At 39.0% G+C, this 15947-nt stretch overlaps 1 protein-coding gene across 6 annotated transcripts in view; it reads left to right on the forward strand.

Annotated features, from left to right (window-relative positions):
• Atp8a1 (ATPase phospholipid transporting 8A1) overlaps nucleotides 1-15947 on the forward strand; it is a 215317-nt gene that overhangs the window by 138066 nt on the left and 61304 nt on the right. For all 6 annotated transcript variants that reach the window (XM_074042343.1, XM_074042345.1, XM_074042342.1 and 3 more), the window contains one exon: nucleotides 12571-12743. In XM_074042343.1, coding sequence (XP_073898444.1) covers nucleotides 12571-12743 — 173 coding nt within the window. The remainder of the gene's footprint in view (nucleotides 1-12570; nucleotides 12744-15947) is intronic.

The raw sequence follows: 15947 nt of genomic DNA on the forward strand, positions 1-15947 counted from the left end.
TCATTTGAGAATATGGCCCCAAACCAGCCATAGGTTTGATTATGGATACCAATATTTCCCCTCACTGATATGTTTTAGAGAAAATTAATGGTTGACCACATTGGATATTAAGTTAACAAGCATTAAAACATATAATTTTCAACACTATGGTAAAAGAAAACCCTTTATGGAATTGCTCTTTTTTTTTTTTTTCTAGCTTAATTTGATTTTCTAGCACCTTGTAAGTTTCTACTATAACTTACAGGACATAAGTACTGAAGTTGTCATCTATCCCCTTTTAAGCTCAACCTACATGTTTTATGCAGACAAACCTCACTGTTTTGGGAACCAGCCACTGTTGAATGGTATCTGAAAGAAATCCAGAATAAGCAAGCTATTGACTTGACTCCAGAAAAAGAAAGGGAAAAAAGAAAATGTGGGCTACTTCAGGTTTTGTTTTGATATGTCCCCTGAGTCTAATACAATATATTTTGTATTGCTTTGAAAAATAGTTTAGACAGGTTTTAAACCACTCTTGAGTTCTCCTCCACTGTGAGTATTAGTGCTTCAACACTGAGTTTTCTTTTACCGTTAGCAAAGCTTTTTCAGCTTTTGGGCTTGAAATATTAAGAGCTTAGTTCAACTTTTAAGGTGTTAATGTATCCCTTTCAGAAGCAGAGATACTTTTCCGTATTGCCCATGGTAGGAAGATTGTTCAAATCTGGTCTGGCACACTTCTTACTCCAAATAGCCTTCCATGAGGGTAACAAATTACCTTTGAAAGAAATAAGTTAGTTTTAAAAAGTGTAAATTCTACTATAAAGTGAAAATATTGAATAAATGATCTATTTTCCTTTCCCCTGACTTAAGACAGTCTGCTGCACGCCACAGTTGTGGCTAAATAAAGTCCTACCAAACCCATTGTTTGGTCTCAGAACTGAATGTGTCCTTTTTGTAAACACAATTCAGTGAGCCCGGCTGATGTGCAAAACCCTAAGTGAAATTGTTCACAAATTCATGGTGTTTCTGTTTCAAGAAATTCTTCCTCCCTCAAGCATGAATATTCTTTACCTCATTTTGGCTAAACATCTGAGCCCTTCCCTGAGACCTAGAATTACAGATAAATGCTTTCTAACCAGTCTGCCCCCTTGCCATTCCTCCCACACAATCTTGTTGACATTTGTGAGGGGAGCAAGCCATGCCTTTTGCCTTCTTCATGGCTCTCCCATCCATACCTTTGACAAGTCAGCACAGCCATAAAAGGACAATCTATAAGAAACCCACAAGGCTCCAGGTGTATCTGCATGCATAATTCTCTGTTCCTGTAGGGCTAAGGCTGTTTGTCCCAATTACAGATGGAGCCTCAGAGTACACATGACTAGCAAGTACAGGATTGTGAATTTTCACTTTGATCGTTCAAGTCCAGAGCTGTGTTTTTATTTGGCTTTGATTTTGCTTTTAAACAACCACATCTTCTCTAGTGATGGAACAACTCAACCATAGGAGGAAGCATTCCAAGAGGCATCACCCAGATGTTCCAACATCTCACGGACTCACCCTTCTCCTTTCCTGCTCACCCTCAGGCCCACAAAGAAGCTGAAAGAGAGATGCCTTTCTGGAAAACAGTGACATCTGGGTATCTGAAAAATTCAGTTTTACAGATACAACTGAATATAGATTTTACTGAATACATACATGAAATAATAGAAACAGTGTGCATTTGGACTCTGCACTGAGAAAATACAGCAGATTCTTCTATATTCCTATATTAATTAATTCAAACCATTAAGAAAATGAGTCCAGCATTTCTCTGTGGTTCTGGGGAATTGTTCCTCACAGTCGCCAGTTGTTACCTTCTCAAAACCGTTGATTTGGTAATTTGCTTATTTTCAGAAAAACCAGTTGTATACTCTGAGCAACCTCTTCCTGGCTGAATGGAAGGCAGTATGAGCGACTGGATGTCTGCCGACCCAGTTGCTCCAAGAATGCTTCCTTTTGCACTTGAATCACAGCCGCCACTGGAGAATATTTAAGACCAAGCTCAAAATAAGTGTTTAGGAGGATTTCAGTGGTGGTTTAAAATAATTACCATGAGGGCTTTGGTAAAAGCTTTTATCCACAAAACTATTTAAATTATATAATTATGTCCCCTGCCTCATTCTTCCTTCCTTTCCCTGGATTTCTCTTTCTTTGAATACCTACCCTCAGCCCAATCCTGAAACACAGAGTGGGCACAGATTTGACACTTCTGCCTTTCTCTCTGTTCTACCCCCAAATGAGACAAGATGCCTCAGAAGGAGTTATTTGTCTGATGGAAACTATCACAATCCCAAATCCTAAATCCCAAATCCAAGCTGAGGGGCCAAGAGTAATTTATCCAGTGCTACAACTTCCTCTTCCTCTTCATAACCCTTGACCTTTTTCAGATGGCATGACCCTTCTAGGAGATTGGACCATTTCCTCAATTGCAGTGTTTTACAATTACCCCCACCTTGGAAAACCCATATCTGTGTATCAGCAAAGCAAGGATGTTTTTTGTTCCTTTCTCTCTCCATTGTCTTTAGCAACAATAAATATATATAAAAATGTATATTTTATATACATATATATATATATATATATATATATATATATATATATATAATGCATTTGTTTGGCTGTTTTGGAGGACCCCTCTGACCATTTGTTTTTAATGACTTCACCTTCTGTCTTCCTCAGCCATTTTGGAAAAATTACTTTTTATTGGTTTGGTTCTTTATGCATATGTTTTTAAAAATTATATTCTAGTTTAGGGGAGGAATTTAGAAATGCCAAAGATTTTCAGTCAAAAAGCATGTCAGAGAGCTAGCTGTCCTAACTGGCATACAAGCTAAATGCACCAGTTGTATGTAAATGTAGGTTTTCTCTACCCCTGGGTGTGTGTTCTTTTGCTTCACCTATAGTAGCTGGAAGAGTAATTGATATATGTATTTTGTAGGATTGTGTGGAATGTCCATTGTTCCACTGAATCAGTAATACATTATAGAAAAATAAGCTACACACAGTGGATCATCAGGTCATTATGGGATTTATAACTCACTCTTTAAGAAAATACTAACATTGTCCATACTTGATATGCTCGTAATGTATTATTGAGAATGCTCTTGGAATGTTCCATTAATTTGTGATTTTAGGGTACAAACATTTCAGAATGTAAAACTAGAGAAAGAATGAAGCATTATTTACCCATAAACCTCATGTCTTAAATGATGATGACTTGGGGCTACGAACCACAAAAACAGCTAATGAAATACATGTTAATACAAGGATCTTATATGTGTCCTCTTTTTGACATTTTAAATTAGGTTATATTAGGTTTTAAAAGGTAAATCCTTAGCAGACCAAACTAAGACCCCCCCCCAGTCCAGGTAAAATTTATTTCTCTGCTCTAAAAACAATCAGTACCAAAGAATTAACTTGAGGGTATAGTTGAGGAAAATGCTGACAAGATAAGTTATATCTCATTATGTCTTCTTATGTCTTATGTTTTCTTTGTCATTATTTAAAACCAAACATACATATTGAAGTGGTCATCTATGCAAAAAAGAATACAAAGAGAGTAAGAGAGAAACCCCACATCAGTTTGTAGCTTTCAAATGAGTTTTATCAGCTTGGAGGCAGAAATTAAGCAATAGAGAAAAAACAAATGTAAATATTTGCCATTCTACCATGTACCAAGGGCTGTGTGCCATCTGAGAAGAGATGATTCTCTCATTTCTAGAATTGAAGGACGAACAGGATTTTTTTAATGTAACAGAAGTAGCTAGTAGAATTGAATATTATCAGTTAAAAGGTAAATTGAAATAAAATTATCATTGGGAGATTTCATAAGAAATCTTAACATGATTCCAGTAATATGCCACCCTGGATTATTAGTAATATGCAAGGCTCAACAAATTACAGGTGCTTCTTCATCGTGTGTGGGTGCTGTGTTGAACCTAATATGAGAGGAGGGGAAAGACCTGGTCTTTCTTGGATGACAAGTTTGTACCAAGCACTAGGCAGAGTACTTTATTCATAAAGGAGTCAGCTCATTTCCTCACTATAGTCACTCTATAAAATAGGTATTAGCAGGTTTACAAAGAGCCAGCAAGTGGGAGAGCAAGGGTTCAAGTCTTGCCTTCTAAAGTTAAACAAATGAAAAAGATAAATGAAACCATAAGGAGTTAGATTGGAACACATTTGCACTGCTGGTAGAAAAATTTTATCACTCAATCATGAAATGAACTTATAATAATACTTTTTCATATAATCCTTTCTGAAACTCTGAACTTGTGTAACTACCTAATCAAATCCAAAAGGGGTTTAGAGTTCTCAGTGTCTTAAGTTAGTGGTTGAAGCTCTTCTTTATCTCTTGTTTAATTTTTTCATCAAGAAAATTTTTTCAAAATATTTAATTTTTCCTTTTCAAAAGGAAGCAAAAATGTTTTATTACCTTATATTTCCCTCATACTCTACACACACCTCAAATTGTGGAAAACTGAATTCTGAGTCATAGGGTTTATACTGGCTTCTGGAACTTAGTTCTTAACAGTGTAGCATCATCATCCTGATTCAATTGTTATCAATGCCCAGAAGCGTCCAGTGAGCCTCCACCCTCCAGCTTTGACTTCCTTACATCCTACTTTTGTTAGGCTGCACATTTGTATGTTATGCAGATAACTGCTTTCTCTATGTTGACTGGTAGTCTGTGCACATGCACTGGCAATGTCTGAAGAATTGTTTTGCAGTGGCTCAGTTGTCTTGTTTCAGCAGAGTCTACATCTTTGTTCAGCAAGATTCCTGCAGAGGGTTATAACATTCTGCCCTTTCTAAGGAAAGGAAGTGAAAACAAAACTGTGTGGCTGATTCTGTAGTAGGAAGTACAGTTTTCATAAACTTAAGTCCATCCTGACAAAAATGAAAGTTATATGTCTTCCAGAAGTGATTCTTAATTCATAAAAGGAAAGGAACAAATCCAAAAACAATGAAATTGCCTTCATTCAATCCACCTGTTATCATACCATAACATAGACTGGGTGGCTTAAACAAAAGACATTTATTTCTTACAGTTCTGGAGGGTGGAAAGTCCAACATTAAGGTGACAACAGTTTTGGTATCTCTCAAGGACCTATTTCCTGGTTCACATGCAGTGCCTGGGGTCCTCATGTGGTGGAAGGGTCGGGAGCTCTCCAGAACCTCTTTTGTAAAGATGTGAATCCCATTCATGAGTTCTCCATCCCATGACGTAATCACCTCTTTTTTTTTTAATTTTTATTTTATTCATATATGCATACAATGTTTGGGTCATTTCTCCCCCCTTCCCCCTGCCCCTCCCGTACTCTCCTCCTCCCTTATCCCCCCTTACCCCTCACCACCTGGCAGAAACTATTTTGCTCTTATCTCTAATTTTGTTGAAGAGAGAGTATAAGCAATAATAGGAAGGACCAAGGGTTTTTACTAGTTAAGATAAGGATAGCTCTACAGGGAGTTGACTCGCATTGATTTCCTGTGCATGTGTGTTACCTTCTAAGTTAATTCTTCTTGAACTAACCTTTTCTCTAGTTCCTGGTCCCCTTCTCCTATTGGCCTCAGTTGCTTTAAAGTATCTGCTTTAGTACGTAATCACCTCGAAAAGGCAATCCCTCTTAGGATGCCCTCCTTTAGAATTAGGATTTCATTGTATGTATTTTAGAGAGGGAGGGGACACAAACATTTATCCCATAACAGAAATACATTGTTAAATATTGTGCCTGAAAGGTATATTAGTTTTTCCTTTCTGAGAACAGACTCTTCCTCATAATATAGTTTTATCATTTGATTTTCACCTGTTAATAGATTCCTGAGAATATGTATGAAGCTGGGTACTGACTTGTGTTCATACTCAAACACCAAAATATGCTTTGAAAAATTAAGTATGGGGAGGTTTTTTTCCCTTTCACATTTTTGACTGGAGTTAGCCTTGCTGATTGACATGCTCTGGGATAGAGGTGAGCAATCATAATCATCTTCTGTATGGCCAGGGCAAGATAAGGAAACCACTACGCCGAGATGTTGCTCTTCATTTCATCTCTGCTCTGTGAACCCTCTGCTAGCCATTTCTTCCAGTCAGGCTAGAGGCTTTGTTTTCCCTTTTCTTCAGAACATTCCCACATTCTCAACTAGGGTGTTTCTTGGATTTGTTCCTAAGTTAAACTGTCTTTCCTATAACCTCTGAAAGGAATCAGAGAAGAAGAAGGAGGAGGAAAGGAGGAAAGAGGAAGGAGGAGGAGAAAGGAGAAGAAGAAGAAGGAAGAAGAAAGAAGAGAAGGAGGAGGGGGAAGGAGGGGGAGAAGGGAAGGGGGAGGAGGAGGAGGAGTAGAAGAAAGGCTAGAAGCTGCACAGGGCTGTTTGTGTGCAGGTGTTTTCAGTGGCATTATATTCTGGGCCATCAAAAACATAGATCTTAGATGGTCTGATATGTTCTGCAGATCTGTCCTCAGGGCTTTTTAGACTGTTCCAAGCAGAGTTTTGCAGAATGAAAATGACAACTTGCATACTTTGATACTTTCTAAACAAATCAGGGCTTCCAATTGATCTCTCTACAAAACTATCAGGTCTCACCATCTAGGGCGCCCTCTGTGACTTTTATCAAGGGTCTCATCGCTACAGGTCATGTAAAAGTAATGAAAAGGATCACCAAAGCTGCCAACCTCTCATTTCTTAAAGATTACTGTCATGTTCTTTTCTTTTATTGGAGGGTGTTCTATGAATATGGTATCTGTTTTGCCAGGCTATATCCTAAAGAGTCAAGTGATACTTCAGGAAGGCCTTCCTGTCATTTGCTGTGAGGAACTGCCCTCTGCCTAATTATCTACCAAACGTGTTTGTCAGTCACCTTCTGTCTGTCTCTGTCTGTCTCCGTCTCCCTATCTCTGCCTCTCTCACTCCCTTGCTCTCTCTCCTCCCCTTCACCCCCCAAAACCCAGTAAATATCATTTACATCTCCTTCGCCCACATTAGTGCCACCTGCCTTGATCACTACATATCTATAGGTACCTACACTATACTACATAGGCGTTCAGTCTATTACACTCACTAGACAATTTCTTTCTGTTATGTGAGGCAGAATTAGAGGTTGGATCATAATTTCTTCTTTATTCTTCATTTCCTTTATAACAAAAGAAGTATAGTAACATCTTCTCTTTTATTGGGGGGGTGTAGTACTGTAGTTTAAACTTGCACTTGCTAAGCAGCTGCTCTACTACATGTGCCACTCACCCAGCCCTTTTTGCTTTAGTTATTTTTCAGATAGGGTCTTATATTTTTGCCAGGGTCAGCTTCAGATTGCTGTCCTCCCGCCTACACCTCCTGTGTAGCTGGAGTCACAGGGCACACATGACCCCATGCCCAGCTTACTTGTTGAGATGGGGTCTTGCGAACTTTTTGCCTGGGCTGACCTTGAACCTTAATGCTCCCAGTCTCTACTTCCCAAGTAAGTATCTGGCATTACAGGCATGTACCACTGCTCCCAGCTTAACATGTTCTTTATTCTAATCATAGCATCCAAGATTATAAAAGAATTTTACAGACAGCAAAAAAACATCCTCAGAGTAATCACTTGAGTAAAACCATTTTAACTTCCCACAAGGTATTCTCCAGTCAATAATAATTACGTGTTCTTTCATTACTTCTCATTTTTTCATTGTTCTTCTTTTCAAGGGTCTGGGTTCCAAAGGGAAGGTAGAGATACAAATAGATAACCTATGGCACACATGCTATGTTGTATAAGTAGAAATGAAGCATTTTAAGAATCCAAAATATAGCCAGGCACCAGTGGTTCGTACCCGTAATCCTAGCTGTTTGGGAGCTGGAATCAGGAGGTTCAAGGTTCAAGGCCAGCCTAGGCAAATAGTTCACAAAACCCATCTTCAAAATATCCAGGGCAAAATGGACTGGAGGTGTGGCTCAAGTGGTAGAGTGCCTGCCTTACAAGTGCTAAACCCTAAATTCAAACCCCAGTCCTACCATTTAAAAAAAAAAAAAGGCATTTTTGTCACTGGAGGACTCAGGGAAAGTAAGGTCAAGAAAATATTTCTTGGTTTATTTGTTCATTGCTTTTAGAATAAAATTGTGACTTTGTGTGTAGGACATAAAGGGGAAAAGTAGTGCCCATGAGGAGAGTGAAGATGCAAAAAGAAAGAGAACAGGGCTGGAGATGTGGCTCAAGGTGTAGATCACCTGCTTCACAAGTAAGTGCAAAATCCCTAGTTCAAACCTGAGTCCCAGCAAAAAAAAGAAAGAACAGAGGCAAGAAAGAAGATATCCCAAGAGTTATAGAAATCAAGGAAAGGGAATTTTTGAGGGTAAGAGAAGGAAAGTTGAGGAAACTCTTTCTGATATGAATGTGTGAACATTTTCAGTAAAGCTTACCCATAGATGTTTTGCTGAGTGATGGGGGCCAAGTTTGTAATCATGAGGAGAGAGGAAAAGGTCTAGCGTAGCCTCTGGGAACAACAGAATCCACTAGGCACCTGTGAAAATCTGGTCCAGCAGGTATAAGAAGGTCTATGGAGAGCTGTAGGCAGCCTGCCCTCCTGGCTGACCTTTAAGGGTGCCTTTTTCCTCTTTATGTAATCAAGACTTAGAGTGGAGAAATGGTGTTGGTTGGGGCAGAAGTTGTCAACTGGTAAGACTGAGGCAGAGAGCATGAACGGAGACTCCTTTGAACTGTGCTGAGTGACAAGGAGAGTGGTCTTGAAGGGTGACTAAAATGACCCACAGAAGTGACAACTTTCTCTATGGCTCCCTTCTTTATCTGGCTAGCCACCAGAACCCTGGCCTTTCTCTCTCTCCAAATCACATTAGAATGTCTCTTTTATTCAGCTCACAAATAAAAACGAGCAGAACAAGGAAATACAGACCCTTGATCATGTTGCATTATGCAGTCTTTGATGCTTTTTTGATTTAGCTTCTCATTTATATATTTTCACTTTCACAAGTCTCTAAGTTTAAATGTTTAAACATTTCCCCCTTCAATAGCCAAAGAGAAAACAAAGCAGCAGCTAATATGGTAATAAATTTATCTGTAGCTACAGGAGATAAGCTTCAATGCAATATGGCCCTAAAGTATAGCTCCCAAGCTTGTGGGGAAAGCAACCAACTTTCATGAATAAAAGAACTATAAATACTGCCGGCAGTAAATAAAGGTGAAATATAACTTGTAACTTGCAGCACACAGCCAACAACAGAGCTCCTTATAAAATAAGAAAATGTTTACAGCTTTGTTGGTGGTGTTACCTTGCACCATAGCTGGGCTGACAAGAATTCACTGTGGGGAGTTTTTCACTCACCTCCTGAAATGTTACCTATTACATCTCCTGACACCTCTGGAGTTGCTGAAGACCTGTGATAGTCACCAAGGAAACCCAGGAGTACTGATGCCACAAATAAAGAGTTTTCAGCAAATTTGAAGGTGTTAGAGAAGTCTGAGAATGGAGAGAGGGTAGGAAATGGGGTGCTGCTCCCACAAGTTGGTTAGTGGTGGGGTTTCACAGTACTAGGGTTTACTTAACTTTCTGTTTTGCTTTGCAGCTGATCTTTAAAGAAATTTGAAGTCCTCCTGGGGTTCTTTTCAAGTTCCCTTTCAGGTTTTCAAACCAGAAATCTCATGAGCAATAGCTTTAAAAAAAAAAATGCAGAGGTAGTTTAGTGAGCAATACCTTTGTCTGAAAGATGGTTAAGTAATGCAAGGAAGATAAGACGCAGCTCTCACCTCCCCCCCCCACACACACACCTCATTGGAAGTGATAACAAAGGGAAAACAGAATGCTGCCAGTGGAATGAAATCAGAATTTATCAGTGCTCTCATTCAATAAATACATTCCCGAGTACATGTAACTGCAGGCACTGAATTTGTTGCTTAGAAAGAGGGTTAGTCATGGTCTCTCCCTCAAGAAGCTGCAGCTTTTGCTAGCATAGGGTGAGCTATAGTGGGCAGCATGGAGCAAGTCTTGGAACCTGGGGGGTAAGCTTCCTCTGGAGGGAAGGGCCTTCCAGGAGATGGGTGTGCAGCAGTCCAGCTTGTGAAGGGAGCTATGAGGGAAGGTAGTTAGTCTTTGACTGTGGGAAGCATGAAATGCCATTTTAAGGGGTTTGGACTCTACTGTGCCAGCAGTGAAAGCCGTAGAAAGATTGTAGATCAAGAAGAGACCATGATTTGTGTTTTAACTTTGTTTTATAAAGAAAACTCTCTTTTGGCAGTGGAGATGAGATGAGAGGCAGATGATGAGGGCCCCAGGGAAACAGCGAGATGAGAGGCAGATGATGAGGGCCCCAGGGAAACAGCAGAAGGAATGGTGCTACTGTCTACTTTGAACTTGCTCTGCCTGAACGTCTAAAGCTTGGTTCTTTTTGCTGGATTAGATAGAGAAAGCCAAGGTAGCACTGAAATTTAATTCTAATTTTAATTTCACTACTTATGAGTCATGTGTTCTTGAACAAGGAGCTTAAACACACTGTCTGTCTCATCTTTCTCTCCTACAGAATGATTGCAACATAGTGTCTATGTCCAGGTTGTAGAGTTAACTTCAGTTCTACATCTATGTGTAGTCCTTCACACTGTCCCTATTATGCAAAACATGTTACATATCATTTTTATCACTTTGCTGACTTATTCATTTAATCTTTATGAATTTACTTTTAAGACAATCCAGAGTAATCTGCTGGGGATTATCACTAGTAGATTTTGCTTCCAGAATTTTACTGACATTTTCACCCCCTTTTTTTTTATTTCTATTTTTTTGGTGGTAGTGGGATTTGAACTTAGGCCTCCCATTTGCTAGGCAAGTGCTCTACCACTTGAGCTACTGTGCCTTTTATTAACTCCTCTTGGATCAAACACTTCCAGGCAGAAATAGAAGGGTAAGGCTTAAAAATTAAAAGCTACTTGTCCCAATCACATAAAGTTTGAACAGAAAACTTTTAAAGAAATCTGCTATGTACTGGTCACTGCAGGTGAGTAAAGTTCCAAAATTGGGAATATTAGGCAGTCATAGTTTACTGTATGTCAACATAGGCTATCATTTAGGACACCATATTCTGAAATACCAGAACATAGTTTGAAATGCATCTAAATATAATAAACACCTTTAAAAAAAAATATGAGGCCAGATGTGTTGGTACATGACTGTAATCCCAGTTACTTAGAGGTGGCAATCAAGAGGATCACTGTTTAAGGCCAGTCCAGCAAAAAGTAACTGAGAACCCATCTCAACAGATAAGCCAGGCATGGTGGTGCATGCCTGTGATTTGCAGATACCAAGGAGACCATAGAGAGACCCAAAATATGAAACCCAACCTGAAAAATAACTAAAGCAAAAAGGGCTAGAGGGTCAAGTGGTAGAGCACCTGCTTAGCAAGCATGAGGCCTTAAATTCAAATCCCAGTACAGACTAAAAACATGCCCAGTATACAATTTTAATGATCTGTGCCTCTTCTTCCCTCTTTGTGAAATGACTGGAGCACATCCTTAATTTGGAACAGTAATTATATATGTCATGAGTATAATGAAAACCTAATTTATATGTGTTTTAAATTTTTATCAAAGCTGTATATTATTAAATAAATAATTTGTTTTCTATAAATAACTTCAGACTAAGTACTCAGAGCAAAAATCTCATAGGAGGGGACTTGTTCATCCTGTTTCCTTGTGCCAGGCCAGTGATATGTTTCTTCCCCTTGTTAGGGCTCTGTGAAACAGGAATTTGTTTCCATTAAGTTATAGGAAGACGCCACAGAATTTGGGGAGGAAAACTAACTGTCTTGAAACATCTTCTGATGATCTGGGGAAACAGTTGTTGACTGTTGAAGGAGACAAATACATCTCCTCCATAGGGTCAAGGTGAAAATAGGTTTCCTTGACACTAAAGATTTTTATTGTACCTAAAAGTGGACTCTTCATTGATGGAAGGGCATCTTTTATTTGATCAATCAAGATTACCAAACCTTAGGTCACCAACTCCAATTAAAATATAGCCTTCATGAAATCATGATTAAAGTTACAGAAGTCAATTTCATGAAGTGGTAAGAAACTGTGCATTTCCTCCTCCAGGTTCCTGGGAATTGAATGTCAATAGTTGATGAGTGCATGTGAAAAATACCCATAAATTATTTTAATTATATTCACCAACTTTTCCCCTTTGTTCATGGCAAAGTAATTTGACTGGTTCATAAATTAGAGTAGTAGAGTTTTGTTTTTTTTTAACAAGATAATTTACTGTAAACGTTTTGCAGTATTATGATTGTGTGGTTAGACTAATGAGCAAAGACTGCAGAGTCAGCTGAGGACTGGGTGACTTGTGGTCCAGCCCAGCCTGACTGGGAACATGTGTGTGACTTCCCTGGCATTTTCTGATAACCTTTGCCCAGTTCCCTTCACAGGGGCTATTGTGAGAACTAAATTAGTGAAGGCTTGTAAAAGCAATTTGAAAGATAAAAAGCACTAAAAATAACTAAATGTAGTTACCAAACTTCCTGCAGAAATCTTGGTAGAAAGAATGGAGTAAATGCTAAAGGACTGGTTTAATATTCCAGGGAACCAGGGAGACTCTCAGCCGGCACTGCGCCACTCTTGGGGATGCTCTTCGGAAGGAGAATGACTTTGCTCTTATCATCGATGGGAAGACCCTCGAGAACGCCCTCGCCTTCGGAGTCCGGCAGTATTTCCTAGACTTAGCTTTGTCATGCAAAGCCGTCATTTGCTGCAGGTGTGCTCTTCTTAACACTGTCAGATTTCTGTAGAAAACGTCACACTGAGTTCTTGATTCTTAAAAGTCACACAAAATTATTCTATCCACGATGTGTAAATGTTAGACGACTTAATTCAGTCAAGACCAAAGGTTCAAGAACCCAGATGGAATTTGTCAGCCGAGTTTTCAAAAGTGAGTCCTAGAAATCATTGGTAAGTATTGCTTATAATTTGTATTCACAAGTGTCTTGCCACTATCTGTATTTAAAATTGGTTATTGGTGGCCAGGTGTGGTGGTGCAGACCTGTAATCCCAGCTACTCGAGAGACTGAAGCAAGAGGATTGCAAGTTTAAGGCTAACATGGGCAATTTAGTGAGACCCCCATCTCAAAATAAAAAAATTGTAAAAAGCACTGGGGATACAGCTCAGTGGTACAGTACTTGCCTAGCACGGACAAGGCCCTGGGTTCAGTCCCTACCATCAAAAAATAAATAAATAAGATTACCTACATTTCCATCTTGGTTTATTCACTACTAAAAGTAATTCTGAGGTGATGGCATGATGTAAGGTGTAAACCAAGTCATTTTCCAAACAGCTTAGGCTGTTTGAGGACTGTTTATTGCCTAGAAAGTCCCTTGCCCACAATATGTAATATTGCCTATATCCTAAATTAAAATCTGTTTTGAATTATCAAGGCCTAATCCAAAAAATTGTAAACTACTTAGCTGCATTCCTGCCTGAGTTTCTTGCCAGGGAATCTTTCCCATCTCTTCATCTAAACTGTTTAAACTATGTCTTCCTAAAATCTGAAGTGTGTTCATGATGATACCCAGTCGTCTCCTTCCCGATCACCATGAAACCTAAGGATTTTCCTCTTGGTCTTCTGCCTGTTGACTCTTGCCAGCTGGTTATACTAGGTCCAGCAGTGGTCAAATGGCCTTCTCTTTCTGGAATACAAAATGTTAGTTGGGCTTCTGAAGAATTTCTCAGAATCTCAGCTTTTACTGTTATCTTTAAAACTATCTTATTTGCTTTTACTATTTCCCAAAACGTTTTATTTACTAATGAAGAAACATTGTTTTTTTAAATCTTTTTTGTGTGAGTTTATTTCCTCAGTTATTCAGTATATGATGTTGTCTCTAAACTTATAATCCATATCTTACAGATATTTCTTACATTCAATTGAAATATAGACCCTGAAATACAATTTAAACCCTACTCAATAGATGTCCTATTTAAGCATCGTTTTGACCATGTAAAATTTTATCATACTCAGAGGATTAAGAGTTACTTATTATTTTCAGGGATCCAATTATTTTAGCAATAGACTATTTTTTCCTCACTGTGACATACATTAATAAGTAACATAACCATAAAGCTCTTGAACAATAAATTATACAGATGTCTAATGTTAGGCAATCAGGCTCTTTGCTTAATCATGAAGAAAGAATTGGAAATTATTTCAGCTCTCATCTTTATTTCAGTATCATCATGCTTTTAAAAATCTGTGTTTACAGTGACTTTTCTTGGTTTGCTTGCTAATATTTTGATAAGGTCTTACTAATGATCAGCTCTGACACTCTTTCATCAGGATAATTTTGTGCTAGATTTGGTCATTTAATCACTTTCACTAATGGGTTCATAAGGATCAAAAGAAGCTTGCTCAAAAGTGTTATGACTGCTGGCTCCTACTTGGAAACAGAACACAGACCAGAAGACAGCACTGTTTAGATAAAATGGCCAGTTGCTTGAGCGAGCATCTGTGATCTGCCTGTTGTGTGCTGGGCACAGGGGCTGCACTTACAAAGATAAGTAAGACTTGCTACCTGCTCTCCGTCTTGTATCCATCTCTTTGTTTTCAGCAGAGTCACAGTTGGTTTGAAAGATGTGGGAGGCCAGTTTACACAATGCAGTCACTGCATCTGAGCTTCATTCTTAGAACATTGCTTAACAGGGTACCTCCCACCATTCTTCAAAAAGTTGAATCACAAAATTAAACAATAGCAGAAGGAGAGGAAAACTAGAAAGCAGAGTCAAGGGAGAAGAAATACTGTTCTGTGCTTGTGAAAGTCTGTCCCAAGATCCTTGTCCTGGATTCTCACAAGTCACAAGGACCTCAGGGCTCCTCCAGTCCCAGGGACCCTGGGAGGGACTCCCTGCCATGCACAGGCAGCTCAGCTCTGAAACTGAGCTTATAAAGTTGTGATGTGTGTGGCCCCTTCCTCCCTTGTCGGTTCTATTTTATGCATGTTTTGAGGATCATGTAGGTCCCCATGCAGACACTGAATTTTATTTAGAGTTTAAAGATTTATTTTTTTTAAGTAAAATATCTTTCCTCAGCTTTTTTTTTCTAATTACCTTCATACTCTTTTTTCCCATAAGGACTGTGGTTCAGCTTCCGGCCTGGCTTTGAGAATTAGTCTAAGCCCATAATTATATCAGTGCCACTACCGGATTTATGTATGTGCACCTTCTTGGCCTGGTGCCTCTTGACATTTAAACTACTGGTGCAGACCATCTTCTTGTCGTTCCATTTGCTGACCTCCAAGTGTAATTTCCATGATAATACTTCTATTGCATGAGAGGAAGAGAAGGGCAGACCTGTGTATCATTCTTGGCAATTAAACCCCAGTGTCGCTCCTCATTCCTCAGATGATTGCAGTCTTCCAGTCTCAGGAAATTCTCTATTTTACTCCATTATAACATAAATACTGAATATTATTTCAAAATACAGTACAGTACTGTTTCCCAAGTTCATTCATGTTCATGTGGCTTTCTGAGGTTTTCCCTCAAGTTTAAACTCCTTTCCAATCTATTGCTTGTCAGTCCACACAAATGAAGCTAATTCAGAATCAGACTCTCTGAAGGCTTCTCTTCAGCTGTACTCACAGTGGAAGCAGCAGAAAAAGCCTTCCCTTAATGGGTAATGAGTCTCCATACTCATTCCATCTTCAGGATTACATCAGCCTCTTTCTTTCCTGACATTATCAGCATCCAGGGCAGAAGGCAGTTTTTAGTGTTTGCCTAATTGCCACAGTTATAAAGATGAGCTTTTTCCCTCAAGAGTCTCCCACTAAACTGAAAGAAGCAGTTGTTCTTTGTCAGGAGTCGTTACGTCTCTCACTCAGCACTGTTTTCTGACGGAAATATTCAGAGACAGAACTAATCCTCCCACTCCAAAATTATCCAGGGCTTTGGAGTCTTGGTTTTGGTTTACAGAGT

Source organism: Castor canadensis, chromosome 9 (assembly GCF_047511655.1).
Source record: "Castor canadensis chromosome 9, mCasCan1.hap1v2, whole genome shotgun sequence".
In the NCBI taxonomy this organism is placed as follows: Eukaryota; Metazoa; Chordata; class Mammalia; order Rodentia; family Castoridae; genus Castor; species Castor canadensis.